General features: G+C 42.2%; 1 protein-coding gene across 1 annotated transcript in view; it reads left to right on the forward strand.

The window, feature by feature from the left end:
* The first annotated feature begins 2,226 nt into the window (after positions 1-2,226).
* si:dkeyp-44a8.4 (collagen alpha-1(XXIII) chain) overlaps positions 2,227-19,485 on the forward strand; it is a 443,131-nt gene continuing 425,872 nt past the window's right edge. Inside the window, 2 exon segments of the mRNA XM_034181202.1 lie at positions 2,227-2,744; positions 4,299-4,368. Coding sequence (XP_034037093.1) covers positions 2,451-2,744; positions 4,299-4,368 — 364 coding nt within the window. The 5' untranslated portion in view covers positions 2,227-2,450.

Raw genomic sequence — 19,485 nt, forward strand, 5'->3', positions numbered from 1 at the left:
CGAGAGATGTCAATTGAAACAAAGGAGAGGATTATCAAACTCTTAAGAGAGTAAATCATCACGCAATGTTGCAAAAGATGTTGGTTGTTCACAGTCAGCTGTGTCTAAACTCTGGACCAAATACAAACATGGGAAAGTTGTTAAAGGCAAACATACTGGTAGACCAAGGAAGACATCAAAGCGTCAAGACAGAAAACTTAAAGCAATATGTCTCAAAAATCGAAAAATGTACAACAAAACAAATGAGGAACGAATGGGAGGAAACTGGAGTCAACGTCTGACCGAACTGTAAGAAACCGCCTAAAGGAAATGGGATTTACATACAGAAAGCTAAACGAAAGGCATCATTAACACCTAAACAGAAAAAAACAAGGTTACAATGGGCTAAGGAAAAGCAATTGTGGACTGTGGATGACTGGATGAAAGTCATATTCAGTGATGAATCTCGAATCTGCATTGGGCAAAGTGATGATGCTGGAACTTTTGTTTGGTGCCTTTCGAATGAGATTTATAAAGATGACTGCCTGAAGAGAACATGTAAATTTCCACAGTCATTGATGATATGGGGCTGTATGTCAGGTAAAGGCACTGGGGAGATGGCTGTCATTACATCAATAAATGCACAAGTTTATGTTGATATTTTGGACAATTGAAAGGATGTTTGGGGATGATATCATTTTTCAAGATAATGCATCTTGCCATAGAGCAAAAACATTCCTTGCAAAAAGACAGGGTCAATATCATGGCATAGGGTCAATGAGCAGATCTGATTTGATGCAGGTGTTAATTTGGGGGATGAAAATTTACAGGGTGATGCCATAATTTTTTCCTCAGAATTGAGTGATTCCATATTTTTTCCTCTGCTTGGTCTAAAAAAGTAACCGTTACTGACTGCCACAATCTTTTTTCTTGATTTCTTATAGTGTTTCTTAAAGCCAGAAAGTTGCCATTTGAAATGACTTTAGTTTTGTGTCATGTCTGTGATCTGCTTTTTTTCTACAAAATTAAACAACTGAATGAACATCTTCTGAGGCCGGTGATTCCATAATTTTTGCCAGGGGTTGTAGCATCTCAGCAGTGTTAGACATGAAGGGCTTTTGTCTGTTGGTTGGTTCCCCTCATACAGGTCGGAGAAAATCTTTGCACCATCTTGTTGAATTATGTGTATGCCTGTTGATACAGTGAAATTTATGCCAAAAGCTTAATCTGTGATTGGAAAATATTGTAAGATTGCAAAACTGAAAAATGAGAAATGACTGGATTCTTTACTACTGTTTATGCTGTGGAGACACTGGGTGGAATTTAAACAGGTTGATGAGTACTTGTCTGAGAGATGTGGGACTTGCACTAGACAAGTGGGCTGCTGGAAACATCGAACTGAAGATAATGTTGGACCACTGCAGGGCGTTGCACAATATAGAAGCACTTCCTGTGTTGGACCAGTGAGATAGGTCTGGTGGCCCACTCTTTCCCAGATCAATGCCAATGAGTCAGAATTAATGACCAAGCTGTTCAGTCCACTGTTGGAGTAAGGGCAAAGAGGGACTTGCCTCATTGTCAGTTTTGGTTAATTCAGCATTTGTTTATAAAGAATGTTAACATCTAAAGGGGATGGAACAAACGTGTACATATAACTTTCTGATTTTTTTTTTTTCTTCCAGTAATGAAAACTTTTAATAAACTTGAAAATACAGAAGTTTGTCAACGTTCTACAAATTGATTTTGGTGAAGATTGGTGCTATGCTGCTGTATTCCACAAGGTGGCAGGAAAGCTGTTTTCTCACTTGGGACAAACTCCATCCCGAAGAGACAGATGGACATACCTCAGGTTAGATACTGATTCCTCTGGAAATGTGACGTTTCAAGCAACCTAGTGTGTGTGTGTTGGGGGTCGAGATGGTCTAGTGCCTGAAAATGTCGGGCTTAAGTGAGTAACTAGGTAAAACGTATTTGCAGTAACTTGCAGCCTTTGTTTTATTAGTACTAATGGTAAAATTTTACACGTCTTAAGAGGAACTGGGTTATCTCGCACAATATTCAACAATGTGACATTTTCTTCTCACCAGCTTTGTAGGTTAAAGTTTCAAGTTTTTTTCCGTTTGACAATCCACATTCTCGCCGTTTCACGCAGAGCTGTCAATCTGCGCTCTCCCACGTGGTCGGTGGGGCGGGCGCATTCCCGCTAGTTAACGTGCAACTTTGAGGGAGTCAAACATTTGGAGGGATTTGAGTTGGTGCGCTGTCACGTGCGTGTAGGATCATCTCCAGTTGGATACGGAAGGCTCTTGCTCGGCGTGCGTAAACCCGGTGCGCACTGCTGCTGCGTCTTGTTCCAGACTAATCTGGGACAGCGCTTTGAAAACTGCCTGGTGGAGGTGTCGCGAACACATCAAGTGCCCAGCAGCGCTATCCGACTGAACCGAGGGGTTTGGGTCAGTGTCCGCCACAGCATGGAGACATCCAGCGACTTTGCCGGGGAAACGAAGCCGGCGTGTAAGTGCGCGCCAAAGTCTGCTGTCCAGCGGCTGCTTCCAGCTTTCCCCCTTGGTATCTGCTCGTTGCTGTGCCTGAGTTCCATCGCCGTGTGTCTTCTGATGAGCCTCAGGACCCACCAGCTGGAGAGCCGCTTGCAGATGGAGATGGACAAAGTGTCCGCCCTCTACTCGCCACGCGCGGCTTTTCTAAACGAGGATGGAACTCTAATTCCCGAGCTGTGCACTTCAGTAGGAAAACTCGTGGAAGAGGTATAAACTGCAAAAAATTGGAATGATTATATTTTAAATACACAAGCTGCTGATGAATCTCCTTCCTGTGCGTAATGATAGAGGCTTCATACAGGTTTAAAACCCTTTGCAAATTTTGGAAATTAGCCCTAAATTACATTCCTAAAATGAGCTTTTGATGCCTGACCTTCAGGATCAACTGTGGGTGGAGCTGGCAAGTCAGTTTAAAGTTCTTTATGGGACAACACAATTGCTGATGAACTTGTAACTTGATCAACTTGTAATTTGATCACGGATAAATTGAGGCAAGTCCACTTCGTGGACACGATCATTGTAATGTTGGTGGACATATGTATCTCAAAAGGACATGAACTGATAAAATTTGGTGGAGTTGTAGGCACTGGATCAGACATAAACTCTGATCTCACAGAGGAGAAATTCACACAGCAAAAACTGCTTGAACGTTACTGCAGATTCTGCCTTGAATTCCTGATCAAAGGTGAAATCTGGATTAACGGTTGGAACATGGCTTTGAAATAAAAAAAAAAAAATCAAACCACTATGAAACATGACATCCTGATAATCAAAGATGATTAGAACCAACATTGAACAATCAGAGCCCTAGCTCAGGATCAAAGGTCAGCAATCAGAACCATAGCTCTGGATCAAAGGTCTGCAGAACCATAGCTCGGGATCAAAGGTCTGCAGTTAAAAATGAGGAACAAAAGTCAGGTTACTCTTGATTGTAATTACTGATCAAATTTAAAACTTGCATTAAGCGGTGGGCCATGCCTTGGGTCTGATAATAAATAAGGACACAGACAAATGGCAACAAAACAAACATCCTTGTGGTAAGGTTCAAAGATGCATGATCAGCATCTAAGCCAGAGATCTCAAACTGATTCCAGAAAGGACTGCAGGTTTTCTCTGCAACCACACACTCCACAGGTGATTTCACTGATTAACTGATTCCATCTCCTCAAAGTGATGTTAATCAGTGAAATCACCTGGTGGAGTGTGTGGTTGCAGAGAAAACCTGCACCCTCTTGACCCTTTCTGGAATCAGTTTGAGACTTTTGATCTAAACTCTGAAAGTTGGGTCAAAACTCACGATCAAAGACGAGAGTGATCACAATCAAAGGTCAGCGAGGGGGATCAAAATCAGGTGATCAGGATCAAAGATGAGTGATCAGGATCTAAACTCCTCAATCAGGGTAAAAGCTTTGTAATCGGGGTCATGGATTGATAAAGAATAGTGATTTTTTTTTTAAGGAGCTAAGATCTGCAACAGGTGATGAACAAGGATCAGAAAAGGATATAGAGTGGATCAAAGGAATAATCCTGTCATAATGAAAAATAAAGAGGTATAAGGAAAAATGTCCTCAGGTATGAAAACTGAGGACTGTTGGTTATTGGCTTTGAGTGCCCTTCCACTTTTAATGTGACATTTTCAGATTCATTGTGTGCACATTTTGGAACAGTTAAATGTAATAGCATTTTTTTGCACCCATTTGCTTTCTAGTGAAGCTTCCAAAATGTACTGATCACTTTATTGGTGTCCTTCTCTTCATGCAGAAATTGGCAGTGCTGATGCCCAAATTGCGGACAGTCAGAGATGTTGGCCAAGAGTGCTCCTGTCCTCCAGGTATGTTCTGTGATGGTTGCTTCCCAAAATGTGCAAACAGACGTGATATTCTCTGTCATGCATTCACAAAGTTAACATTCTCTGAGTGGACGGCTTCATACATCACTGAGCAGCACTGATCATCTGTCAGCCTGCGATGCTGTTGGCTTTCCTCCCAAACTTTAGCGTTATGTGTATGGGTTTTGTCTCCCCCCTAAGCCTTTGTTGGTCCCGTACTGGGTCATCAGGACTTGACACGGTCCAGATCAGTGGGTGTGGGAGGTGCAGCCTGAACCCTGCAGGCTTGTGTCAGTGGGAGATGCAGATTTTAATAGATGGAGCAGCCGCGCGCCAAGACTGGCCACGTTTGGCTCGTGGTGTTCATTACAGAGCTTGTGATGATTCCTGAATGCGATGCACTTCACATTACACACACAGTCTCCTCCTCCTTTTTTTTTTTTAAAGAAAATGTTCCTTCTGTGATCTCTGAATGATGACTAAAAATGAAGGTGCTTACCTGAAATCACACCAAACATGTGAATTTCTCTTTCTGTTTGTCTCTGGGTGTGAATAACCCTGCCACAACAAGAACAGGTGAAAGCATTCATGAGTGGAATGTCTGGCCCGCAGTCAACACACTCTGTTTTCCAGTCTGAGGTTTGCTGTGCCGAGCTGGCTGGCTGGTCAGCAAAGAAGACACTGACTGCACCGAACTCGGCATCACACAAACCTTTTGATGCTGCTGGTGCAAGTTCTAGTTTTTCCCTGCTGTAGTCCAACATCAGCACAGAGGCTGGAAGCTGTCAGAATAAAAAATACTTTTGATAGGTCCACCATCTGCCCTTGATACACATGCATATTAAAGGATTCATTGTGTTTGTTTGTTTGCCAAATGAAGTTGAGGGTTTTTTTTAAATTCTCCTTCCTCAAAGTCCCATCGTTCTTTCTTTGTGCACATGGGAGCTACACTGCTGTAAGCAAAAATTAGCCCTGAAACAAGCTCATTTTAGACATTTGTGACATTTGTCACTGAAATAAATGTATGCTGTGGATGTGAGGGAAACAGTCTGTGGGAGAGAAATGGCCAAATTTCACCTGTTTGCAGGAAGAGGATGCATGGCGAGCACCACCTACTTTTATATTTGGAACAATAGGTCATTTCAAAGAACCCTGAAAATGGGTTAATTTGTTTTCTTTGCAGTTTTTTGTCTCCATATAGCATATCTCAAAAAGCATTTAAGAGATTAGGCATGAGCAGATGATGTGGTTCAACGTGCATATCCAAAATGCCCCCACCCCCGCTTTTTAAAACCCCATGTCTTTAAAAAAAAAAAAAGAAGCAAAATAACTTGGAGAAAAGTTAATATTTCTTGAGTGAGTGTCTCCAGATGATTGGAGCAGATGGTCTATAGTCAACTCATAGCACTTGTTTGATCAAGTCATAGCACTTTTCGTTACTGTTGCAAACACCTGGAACAATATGGCTTGTGTGGTGAAATGTCCTATCGGGTCTTCTAGGACATTTCTGCTTCAGTTTTCGGGCTGAGCAAAAGTAATCGGATTTGATGTTGTATGCTAACAATGTTAGCACTTAAAAGTATAGCAGCTGTCGTTAGCTTCATCCGTTAGGTCCACTTACACCCCTATTTCACAGGATACTGTTCTACTACAATAGCCCACAGTCCAAAAAAAGTGCAAAAATAGGATATAATTGTTGGGGAAAGTGTAGTGACACGGACCCACAACAGGGGGCGCAAATGAACGGACAATAGATGAGCCAAAAGGTAACAATTTAATGTTGTGAATGTGCACAACAAATATACAGACAATCTCAGAATCTGATAGCAGTCAATACACAAAGGTGACGTGTGGGCAGGCTCGAGGATAGAAGACGTCTGTCCTGAGAAGAGCCGGAACCACACGATTTCCGCCGCCACCGAACCTGGTAAATACTGGAGCTGCCAAGTCCCGAATTCCCAGGTGATCACCGTCCCCGACTGTCGGATCTGGTACTGCTGGCGAGGAGCACAAACAGTGAGATGTGGGTGTGTGCACACCCAGTAACAAAAACAGTCAGAAGGTGGAAAGTCACCTCCACCTCTAATCACACACTCGTGCAGCTCCTGTTAACCACTTATCTGGTTGGGGTGTGAAGCGAAGCCGTCGCTGATCACACCAAAACGCCAATCCCACAGATAAGGCAACACCCACAGGAAAACAGCTGCAAAGAAGTTCAGACTATAAAGTCAGTGTTAAGTTCAGATACAGCAGAGAATATTACCTTCACAGGTAGATGATATCTCGGCAATGAGGTGGAGATGACGTCTGGTCTTTATGGAGTGAGATGGTGTAGTGTAGATGGGTGACAGCTGTCAAGAGATAATGAGTGACAGCTGTCACCCCCGGCTGTGTCCGTGGTGGCAGCGCCCTCTCATGCCTGAAGCCCGCACTTCAGGCAGGGCGCCCTCTGGTGGTGGGCCAGCAGTACCTCCTCTTCTGGTGGCCCACACAACAATAATGGCTTAATCTGGCTTGTCTCCCAACAGGCTGTCTAATGTCCAGAACTGGCAACTGGCTGGCTTATAAAATGCAGACCTGGCAACCTGCCCGAAAACAAAAGAAAAGGAGCTGCGCCCTCGGCTAGGACTGCAACAAATGCTGCTTCGGCTTCAATTTTTCCCTCAATGGAGCATGATCAAACAAGTTTCAAGCCGTAGTCACTACAAATACAACGCTGAAAGAAGTGTGGACATGATTGAAGCTGTTAAGACTACAAACACCCCGAAGTGACCATGTACTATCGACGATTTCAAGAATCGGGATGAAATTTCGGAATAGTTCAAAGATTTCAAATCTGGTGCTGACGATAGCCGTAATACCCCTATTCCACAGTGCACTATTCCTTCCCGTTTCATCCCGAATAGCAAATTGGGGTGTGTTTTGAAGCATCACAGTAACACCTTGATCCATCGCCTGTCAGTCTTGAACAAACTTGGTGTATGCAGTAGTTGCGGTCATCATCGGCACCAGTTTTGAAAATGAGCTGTTCAAAAATGTCACCCCGATTTGGAAATTTGGCATCATTACGCGGTCACTTCTGGGTGTTCTTAATCTTAATAACTTCACTCACGTTTAGTCACCTTTAAACGGGGTATTCCTAGTCAATATGGCTTGAAACCTGTTTGATTGCGCTCCATCAGGGTGAAAATCTGAAGCAAAAGCAGCGTTTGTTGCAGTTCTGGCTGAGAACGCAGTTAGGTGCAACTTTACTTTCGTTTCCTATCGAGTTGTCAGGTATGCATGTTATAATCTAGCCAGTTGCCAGGTTTGCACTTTATAAGCCAGCCTGATGGAAGGCATATCGGAGTAAACATTTCATCCCATTTTTGCACTTTTTCTGTATCATGGGGGATCGTAATGGAATGGTGTCCTGTGGAATAGGGGTGTAACTACTACTTATATCAAGTTTGTTCAAGATTGACAAAGGTGGATCAAGAAGCTACTATGATGCTTCAAAATGCACCCAGATTTGCTATTCAGGATTAAATGGGAAGGAATGGTGCTCTGTAGAATAGCCCTGTGGATGCACAATAACTGAGAAAATACCCAGCTCATAAATTTTAATGTCCACGCCAAAGTAAACCATTAGGAGAACCAAAGCACGGTCCCCCAAAAATGGTTTAATAAACACCCGAACCCTGGTGTCTAACAAGGAAATAGTGGTGCTTATTCTACCATTTTCCTGCGTGTTCTGAAAACCATTTAGAATGTACACTCAACAAAAATATAAACGCAACACTTTTGGTTTTGCTCCCATTTTGTATGAGATGAACTCAAAGATCTAAAACTTTTTCCACATACACAATATCACCATTTCTCTCAAATATTGTTCACAAACCAGTCTAAATCTGTGATAGTGAGCACTTCTCCTTTGCTGAGATAATCCATCCCACCTCACAGGTGTGCCATATCAAGATGCTGATTAGACACCATGATTAGTGCACAGGTGTGCCTTAGACTGCCCACAATAAAAGGCCACTCTGAAAGGTGCAGTTTTATCACACAGCACAATGCCACAGATGTCGCAAGATTTGAGGGAGCGTGCAATTGGCATGCTGACAGCAGGAATGTCAACCAGAGCTGTTGCTCATGTATTGAATGTTCATTTCTCTACCATAAGCCGTCTCCAAAGACGTTTCAGAGAATTTGGCAGTACATCCAACCAGCCTCACAACCGCAGACCACGTGTAACCACACCAGCCCAGAGGACCTCCACATCCAGCATGTTCACCTCCAAGATCGTCTGAGACCAGCCACTCGGACAGCTGCTGAAACAATCGGTTTGCATAACCAAAGAATTTCTGCACAAACTGTCAGAAACCGTCTCAGGGAAGCTCATCTGCATGCTCGTCGTCCTCATCGGGGTCTCGACCTGACTCCAGTTCGTCGTCGTAACCGACTTGAGTGGGCAAATGGTCACATTTGCTGGCGTTTGGCACGTTGGAGAGGTGTTCTCTTCACGGATGAATCCTGGTTCACACTGTTCAGGGCAGATGGCAGACAGCGTGTGTGGCATCGTGTGGGTGAGCGGTTTTCTGATGTCAATGTTGTGGATCGAGTGGCCCATGGTGGCGGTGGGGTTATGGTATGGGCAGGCGTCTGTTATGGACGAAGAACACAGGTGCATTTTATTGATGGAAGTTTGAATGCACAGAGATACCGTGACGAGATCCTGAGGCCCATTGTTGTGCCATACATCCAAGAACATCACCTCATGTTGCAGCAGGATAATGCACGGCCCCATGTTGCAAGGATCTGTACACAATTCTTGGAAGCTGAAAATGTCCCAGTTCTTGCATGGCCGGCATACTCACCGGACATGTCACCCATTGAGCATGTTTGGGATGCTCTGGACCGGCGTATGCGACAGTGTGTACTAGTTCCTGCCAATATCCAGCAACTTCGCACAGCCATTGAAGAGGAGTAGACCAACGTTCCACAGGCCACAATTGACAACCTGATCAACGCTATGCGAAAGAGATGTGTTGCACTGCATGAGGCAAATGGTGGTCACACCAGATACTGACTGGTATCCCCCCCCCAATAAAACAAAACTGCACCTTTCAGAGTGGCCTTTTATTGTGGACAGTCTAAGGCACACCTGTGCACTAATCATGGTGTCTAATCAGCATCTTGATATGGCACACCTGTGAGGTGGGATGGATTATCTCAGCAAAGGAGAAGTGCTCACTATCACAGATTTAGACTGGTTTGTGAACAATATTTGAGGGAAATGGTCAGTGCTTAATTTGTAAAGTGGGAGGTCCCGGAGCGCAGAGGATGGGTGGCTCCTCTGCAGAAAACTAAGAAGGGCGGGGGCTTGCGAACAATGCTGTGCACCACACTTAAAATAAACTGCACACCCACACAAACATGCACACACACCTTCACAAATGACACTAACACCCTGCCTTTTCCTCATAAATTACTACATTTATGTTTGCTGTCTGTCTCTGTACTTTTCTGTCACTTTTGCACTCTTTTTCATACTTTTCCCTCATTTCAAAAGTCACTGAACGCACTTTACCGTAATATATGCAACATATAGCATACTGTTGGAAAGCACGGGTTCTTGGCTTGCTGTCAGTGTTGAAATTTTTCAGAGTGAGGGCTTACATGAGAAATTATGGTAATGAGAATCAGTGGCGCACTCGTGTGAAACTTCCGTGTTTTTCCTCTGCGTTATGACATCACAGGCTTACGTTTACTGTAATACACCATATATTATTGGAAAGCCCTTGGTGTTAGCTTAACAATACACTTTGATACATATGGAAAATATGGTGTGGGCGCCATCGCCGTAGATAAAGGAATAAATAGCTGGCGGAGCCAACGTCTGAGGTTCCGGAGCGTGCTCCGGCTTGCTCCCCCTCAAATTAAGCCCTGGAAATGGTGATATTGTGTATGTGGAAATAGTTTTAGATCTTTGAGTTCATCTCATACAAAATGGGAGCAAAACCAAAAGTGTTGCGTTTTATATTTTTGTTGAGTGTATTTTGCTTACATTCTGTGATGTTATAAAGTTGAGTGATGTGAATGTTATATGTTGAGTTGCTACAAGACACCCAAGGTATTAGCTTGAGTTGCTACTAGCTGACAAATGAAAGCGCTACAACTTGACCAAGGTGCTATGAGTTGGTAGGTGATACGAGTTGACCTGCTACCAAGCAGATTTGTCAAGGTGGTCAAAAATATAATCAGAAATACTCATTTTCCAAGATATTCTACAAACAGAAGAGCTATAGAGATGACCCAGATCCTGTAACAATCAGCTAATTATTTGTCATTTCCTTGTATAAATGATGTCAGTATAGTGTGAAGAATCACATTTCTTATGTCCATGCTGATTGTAGGGCTGTGTTAATGGGAAAAACATGCTTTTATTAATGTCGATGATGAGCTGGTCAAGGATAATAGGTGTGCGCTAAAGGAGTGTGTGAGAGTTTGAATGTGATGCAACTGTCCCCAAACATCGCTCATGATTGGAACGCTTTTTATAGCTAATTTGAGACAACAACTCGCTCTAATGAACGCGATGCATCATGCCAAGCTTTCTCAGAATATGTTCCAATTACACTGACTGAACATGAAATCGCCTCAAGGTTGGCTCGTGTTAAACCCAACCGATCCCCCGGGGTCTGATGGACTGAGAGGTAGAGTGTTAAAAGGTTGTACTCACCTACTAAAAGGGGTTCTGACTGTTATTTCAGATCATACAAAATGGCCAAGATTTAATGCAGCCAATTAATATTATTTGATAAATACGTAGTATTTTAAATATCTTGGTCCATTCATCGACAGTAGTCTGACTTTTAAATTAAAATTCCAACCACATTTTCAAGAAGCGTTCCCAACGTCTCCACTTGCTCCAAAAGTTGAACAACTTTGCAGTGAACCAAAATATACTGGAAGTTGTATATAAGAACTTAGTGGAAAACATTTTTATCTTTTAACATGATAATGTGGTACAGTAATTTAAACATGGAGGGGAGGAACAGGCTGCAGCAAAATACAGAACATGGATTCCAAAATTTTAGGCAAGCTGCAAATATATGATGAACTCTGAAGAGTAACACAAATTTTTAGAAACCTCTTTAAATTTGTAATTTTAGATGTGGATCCTGATAGGGTGGAACAGCAGTGGATGATTTGCCTCTCTCCAGTTTTGAGGCTGCATCACCTCGGAGCCTTTTATTTATAACTGGCTATAAATTTTAATATCTGTTTTTAGGACCCCTGGTGACCTATATTGGCTTGTGGACCTTTTTAATAGAACTAAATTAGGTATTGTATTAGATGTTGCAGTCAATTTTCCTGAACTGCTGTGTAATCACAGAGCTTTAGCACTGAATTACAATCCAACCACACGTCTATTTCAAGCGCTCGAATTCCAGGCCTTCAAATCGTTATTTTGTTTTTTGATGAAACAAAAACCTCTTTCGGTTATTGTGGCTTTGATGCAACCAAACTTCGGTTGCTCAATGCAGACCTGCTGACATTTCCCTGCTATGAGTGTTTACCTCTAACAAGCATGTTGTCGAATGATAAAAGTGGACTTGGCTTTACTTTTGTTCAGGAAGCCGCAGGAGTTGGGTACCATCAGGCATTTTTTTTTTTTTTGCTTGCATGGACGTGCAGCGCTTGTGCTGCTTTAATGAACTCATGTAAAATGTTATGTGTTCTTTTTCTGAGTGGGCTTCTCGTGCCAATATGCAGACATTGCATCCCACCCGTGTCCTTGATTGAGCTCGAAGGCTGTATCGCTGTCCCATGTGGTTACATGAGTCTGTCTGCGGACCTTTGAGGGGCCGACAGAGGCACCTCTATCAACACAGCGCTGAAAGAAGAGACCCCCTTCTCCTTTTCGCACCAACACTTGCCACCTGAAACTTGAATCGTTCACCACCAGGATCACAGGCCAAAGTATTTGCGCCTGCATGCGTGCAAGACACTTGCTACCACAGGCAGCGTGAGTGGCATTTCTGCCACTGAAGTTGTGCCCTTTCCATCAGAGAGCTCACTTTTCAGCGTGCACAAACACAAGTGGGCTGATAGAGGGCAGCACCTCTGCAGCTGCACTGGAAATGAGCATGTGAGTCAGAGTCATCATTAGAAAAACAAATGAGACATTAAAGTATTAGGCTTCCTGCTGCGTGTGTTAATTTAATCCCAGGCTTTGGGGTCTCCACAGTCGAATCAGCGCTGTGACACTTATGCGATGCCCCAGCGGTTGCTGGGCTCCCACAGTCCCCGTCCCAGAGTCCAAGTCATCTTACGAGCTTCAGGTGTTTGCAATTAGCGCCCGCCTGTTGCCTCAGCAGAGGCACAAACAACACGTGCTCGCACACATACGCACACACTCGACAGCAAAACACCGTTACGATGCCTTGACTAATTAGAGCCATGTGACAGATGGATATGTGCTATATGGTGGGGTGGGGGGTCTGTCATCAATGCAGTTTACATTTATAGGTCTGATACCATCTCAGGGGCCACAGACTCTGCCCACATGTGGGCACAGGCCCAAGACTAAATGCCAGCCAGTGATTATCTACAACCCCTGGCAAAAATTATGGAATCACCGGCCTCGGAGGATGTTCATTCAGTTGTTTAATTTTGTAGAAAAAAAGCAGATCACAGACATGACACAAAACTAAAGTCATTTCAGATGGCAACTTTCTGGCTTTATGAAACACTGTAAGAAATCAGGAAAAAAAATTGTGGCAGTCAGTAACAGTTACTTTTTTAGACCAAGCAGAGGGAAAAAATATGGAATCACTCAATTCTGAGGAAAAAATTATGGAATCATGAAAAACAAAAGAACGCTCCAACACATCACTAGTATTTTGTTGCACCACCTCTGGCTTTTATAACAGCTTGCAGTCTCTGAGGCATGGACTTAATGAGTGACAAACAGTACTCTTCATCAATCTGGCTCCAACTTTCTCTGATTGCTGTTGCCAGATCAGCTTTGCAGGTTGGAGCCTTGTCATGGACCATTTTCTTCAACTTTCACCAAAGATTTTCAATTGGATTAAGATCCGGACTATTTGCAGGCCATGACATTGACCCTATGTGTCTTTTTGCAAGGAATGTTTTCACAGTTTTTGCTCTATGGCAAGATGCATTATCATCTTGAAAAATGATTTCATCATCCCCAAACATCCTTTCAATTGATGGGATAAGAAAAGTGTCCAAAATATCAACATAAACTTGTGCATTTATTGATGATGTAATGACAGCCATCTCCCCAGTGCCTTTACCGGACATGCAGCCCCATATTATCAATGACTGTGAAAATTTACATGTTTTCTTCAGGCAGTCATCTTTATAAATCTCATTGGAACGGCACCAAACAAAAGTTCCAGCATCATCACCTTGCCCAATGCAGATTCGAGATTCATCACTGAATATGACTTTCATCCAGTCATCCACAGTCCACGATTGCTTTTCCTTAGCCCATTGTAACCTTGTTTTTTTCTGTTTAGGTGTTAATGATGGCTTTCGTTTAGCTTTTCTGTATGTAAATCCCATTTCCTTTAGGCGGTTTCTTACAGTTCAGTCACAGACGTTGACTCCAGTTTCCTCCCATTCGTTCCTCATTTGTTTTGTTGTGCATTTTCGATTTTTGAGACATATTGCTTTAAGTTTTCTGTCTTGACCCTTTGATGTCTTCCTTGGTCTACCAGTATGTTTGCCTTTAACAACCTTCCCATGTTGTTTGTATTTGGTCCAGAGTTTAGACACAGCTGACTGTGAACAACCAACATCGTTTGCAACACTGTGTGATGATTTACCCTCTTTTAAGAGTTTGATAATCCTCTCCTTTGTTTCAATTGACATCTCTCCTGTTGGAGCCATGATTCATGTCAGTCCACTTGGTGCAACAGCTATCCAAGGTGTGATCACTCCTTTTTAGATGCAGACTAACGAGCAGATCTGATTTGATGCAGGTGTTAGTTTTGGGGATGAAAATTTACAGGGTGATTCCATAATTTAACGAAACGAAAGCCATCATTAACACCTAAACAGAATAAACAAGGTTACAATGGGCTAAGGAAAAGCAATCGTGGACTGTGGATGACTGGATGAAAGTGATATTCAGTGATGAATCTCAAATCTGCATTGGGCAAGGTGATGATGCTGGAACTTTTGTTTGGTGCCTTCCAATGAGATTTATAAAGATGATTGCCTGAAGAGAACATCTAAATTTCCACAGTCATTGATGATATGGGGCTGCATGTCAGGTAAAGGCACTGGGGAGATGGCTGTCATTACATCATCAATAAATGCACAAGTTTACGTTGATATTTTGAACAATTGAAAGGATGTTTGGGGATGATATCATTTTTCAAGATGATAATGCATCTTGCCATAGAGCAAAAACTGTGAAAACGTTCCTTGCAAAAAGACACATAGGATCAATGTCAATGAGCAGATCTGATTTGATGCAGGTTTTAGTTTGGGGGATGGAAATTACAGGGTGATTCCATAATTTATTCCTCAGAATTGAGTGATTCCATATTTTTTTCCTCTGCTTGGTCTAAAAAAGTAACCGTTACTGACTGTCACAATCTTTTTTTCTTGATTTGTTATAGTGTTTCTTAAAGCCAGAAAGTTGCCATTTGAAATGACTTTAGTTTTGTGTCATGTCTGTGATCTGCTTTTTTTCCACAAAATTAAACAACTGAATGAACATCCTCCGAGGCTGGTGATTCCATAATTATTGCCAGGGGTTGTATAAGCAAGACTGGTTTTCAGAAAATAAACTTTGTCTCCCCCCATTATATTCTAACAGTTTACCATCATATAGCATCAAATCTGCACCAGAAATTGCATACAAATTTGTCTAAAGCTTTTTTTTTTCTTTCTTTCATGCAGAGGTGAGCTGTTGATGTGGTTGGAGTTTGCTATTTTTTGTTGCATGCCATCCAGAGTGCATATGTGCAGACCGAAGCTGCACATTTTCATGTTCTCCCAATTCCTGCACATTTAGTGGAAAACAAGTTGATTGATCAGCTACATGTTTTTGGGTTATGATGGCATCAAAGTTTATTGATTTTTTTTTTTTTTTTAGGGTCATTAGGTCAAGGTTACTTGAATTGCTTGCATTGTTGAAAATCTAGATGCTACAGTGTTATGTTTTAAATTTGCTCAATTTGCTTTCACACAGCAAAATACGAGGTCTGTCCAAAAAGTAATGGACCTTTTTATTTTTTTCAAAAACTATATGGCTTTGAATCACGTGTGATTGCATCAGCCAAGCTTGAACTTTCGTGCGCATGCATGAGTTTTTTCACGCCTGTCGGTTGCGTCATTTGCCTGTGGGCAGGCTTTGAGTGAGCACTGGTCCACCCCCCTCGTTGGATTTTTATTGTCAGTGAAATGGCTGAGAGAGTGCCGCTTTGCTCCATGAAATTTTTTTCAGAAACTGTTAGAGACAGCCTGTTGGAAACCATTCAAAAGATTCAGATGGATATCGGTTAAGATTCTGTCGGTGTCACGCGGATTAAGGACTGTTAAAACCTTTTTAAAGATGGCCCACAGAGGCGGAGGGCGCGCGGCGCGCCGAGCGGCCATTCGACAGGCTGGAACGACCAGATCATTTCTAAACTGAACGCTGTGTTGATCCGGGACATCGTGTGACTACCACAGAAATGGCAAGACAGCTGGACATAGCACTTTTGCGGCACATTCCACTGTTACAGGAGATTTTGTAATGAAAGACGTGCGGAGGATTTCGCGCGTCGGCACGGAGCCGCTCATTGCGCGCAACAAAAAAACACCTCCATGTTGGAAGTCTCACAGGACATGTTGAGGCATGTCCAGCTGTTACACAATTTCTCGGATACTCACTCGACTGAAAGCCATCGAAAGCCGTCTGAATCTTCTGAATGGTTTCCAACACGGAGGTGGTGTTTTTTTTTTTTTTTTTTTGCGCGCAATGAGCGGCTCCGTGCCGACGCGTGAAATCCTCCGCACATCTTTCAATACAAAATCTCCTGTAACAGTGGAATGTGCCGCAAAAGTGCTATGTCCAGCTCTCTTGCCATTTCTGTGGTAGTCACATGATGTCCCAGATCAACACAGCGTTCAGTTTAGAAATGATCTGGTCGTTCCAGCCTGTCAAATGGCTGCTCGGCACGCCGCGCGCCCTCCGCCGCTGTGGGCCGTCTTTAAAAAGGTTTTAACAGTCCTTAATCCGTGTGACGCCGACAGAATCTTCACTGAAATCCATCTGAATCTTTTGAATGGTTTCCAACTGGCTGTCTCTAACAGTTTCTGAAAAACATTTCATGGAGCAAAGCGGCAGTCACTCAGCAAGTTCTCAGACAAAAGAAATCCGACGGGAGGGGTGGACCAGTGCTCACTCAAAGCCTGCCCACAGGAGAATGACGCAACCGACAGGCGTGAAAAAACTCACGCATGCGCACGAAGGTTCAAGCTTGGCTGATGTAATCACACGTGATTCAAAGCCATATAGTTTTTGAAAAAATAAAAAGGTACGTTACTTTTTGGACAGACCTCGTAGACCTTCTCTATATTTCGTGTGTGCATGCTCATACCGGCCACTCGTTTTTTTAAGGGGGAAAAATGGTCACTGCAGCAAAAGAAAACATTGATTTTATTTCACTTTTATCCTTTAATTTTAATGTAGTTTTTTTTATTTCTCTGTTTTTTTTTATCATTGTTTATCAGTTAGTGTGTTTGTGTGTGCATACAGTGCATTCATAAAGTGTTTACAGTGCTTCACTTTTTCCACATTATGCGAGAGCCTTATTCTAAAATGGATGAAATTCATTTTTTCCTCAAAATTCTACACACAATACCCCATAATGACAATGTGAAAAAAGGTTTGTTTTTTTTTTGTTTTTTTTTAGATTTTTGCAAACTTATTAAAAATAAAAACTAAGAAATCACATGCACATAAGTATTCACAACACAGACTCACGGCAGTTCATGTTGGCATTAAGAAAAGGACATTAATCTATGGGTTTGTCAGGGCTGTGAAAACTCTGGAATTACGCGGATTTCATCATGGGGAGGGGTGCGGGAGTGTCAGTGTTGTACTCTTTAATTGTGATCGTTACTGAGTTTTTAAAATGCTTATCGCAAAGCATTCTCTTTTTTTACGACATCATGCAAGTTTTATAAGTCCGCTGTCACTGATCTGTGTGTTACAGATACAAATCAGTTTCCTCGGATCCGCGGTGTTTCGAGGATTTCACAATTTTCATTTCACAGCCCTGGTTTGTGATGGGGAGCTTTTTGTGAAGGGTGCACGAAATGTGGGGTGATGGGGTATGAGGGGATTATATAGGATTAAGGGAGGGGACACACTTGCGCTATGGTTATGGGTACAGTTAAGAGAAGGGGGGAAATTCTAAATTACAAAATGAAAAAAAAAAACTCATGAAAATGGGGTGCTTTTCATGATGGGGGCATGAAAAAAATGTGAGACTGGGCTGGTATTCATAGCTTTTGCCATGAAGCTCAAAACTGAGCTCAGGTGCACTCTGTTTCCACTGATCATCCTTGACGTTTTTACAGCTTAATTGGAGTCCACCTGCGTATCAGGAGGTCAGGGGTACTAGAAGTGTTTCATTATTATTATATAATTTTTTGTTTTTTTTTTTGGCTCAGAAAATCAAAGCCACAGACAGTATCCCCCCTCTGTCCTGCACCAATGAAAAGAAAAAGGCTTTTATATGTTGCTGTTGTTGTGCATGAGGGCAAGAAGTGACACCTCTGACTCTGTTCTCAAATCACTTTCCATCAGATAAGACCTTATTAACGCACTGAACAGGAACATATGTCCATGTGTATGCGTACGGTTGTTGCTCAGAGCACAAATAATGATACGTTGAGATCACAAAATGAATAAATAAATCTTCATTAGTTTTCTGCATCTCTTCGGACTGCACCTTGTTGTTACGAGAGGGTTTCTTCTGAATAAAAACATAACACACTCACCTGATAGGATAGGGATCAGAACCCCCAGACCACGGAACAGAGGAGAGGCTGAACTTCATTCTTGAGGAGATGGAGAAAGTCGGGACCCCCAATCCCATCTCCTTCTGTCCCTGTACCACATTGGTTTTTAATAACTCTAAATAAATCAGACAGGAAGCCTGCAGCTACCTAACCAATCACAGCAGGAAGAACACGTAGTCCCATTAAGCTCTGTTATTACCATTTTTAAAACAATAAACCAAGGAAATTTGTTTTCCCACACAGGTCTCATTTTTAGAATTCTTCTAGTTTGTGGGACAAAAGCCATTTTCTTTAAGCATTATGTGGAAAAACGGCACATAACGGCCTGTGTGCACTACCTCCAGATTTCTGTCTTCTATCTGCAGTTGTTTTGTTGACTGCGTATATTTTAATGTGCTTTTAAATACATTGTATGAAGTCAGTATCCAGTGACAGAAAGTCCAGGTGGTTTATTAGGTGCCGCTGCAGGTGGGAAGGATATTTCAAAGCGGGAGAGGAAAATATGTAATCCAAAAAATGCAAAGTATCTGGTGTCCTGCTGCTGCTGTGCACTGGCAGTTGATTTCTGCATGCACACGTGCATGCACACTCGTTGCAAATTCCCAAGAGCTGGTCTGTATTTGGGATGGGCAGCACTGCTGATTCAGTTTGATCTGACACCAGGTGGTAATCTGTCTTATATCCTGAAACTGATCCTGACACTAGTATCTCAGACTCTTTTTGCTTTTGTGAAAACAGAAAATCTGTAAAAACCTGTTACAGGTCAGAAATATTTATTTAAAATAAAAAGAATAATTATTTGTGCCAAAGAACTGACTTCTTTCTTTTATGATTATTGATATTTGAAATTTTACATGGAAAAAAAAAAATCCATAACCTGGATATTTGGTAAAGAAAAAAATGTGAGTGAAACAGAGGTACTTTTGGTCATGGAACACAGTTTTTGATGATATGATGTAAACATTTCAAATCTACCAGAATTATCCAAAGCAAGCTGTACATTATTATTATTTTTTTTAAGGTTGTGTAGCCACCATAACATATGGTCTTCTGACACGTGTCACAGTTTGCTTCACTGTTGTT

This window comes from Thalassophryne amazonica, chromosome 11, assembly GCF_902500255.1.
Source record: "Thalassophryne amazonica chromosome 11, fThaAma1.1, whole genome shotgun sequence".
In the NCBI taxonomy this organism is placed as follows: domain Eukaryota; kingdom Metazoa; phylum Chordata; class Actinopteri; order Batrachoidiformes; family Batrachoididae; genus Thalassophryne; species Thalassophryne amazonica.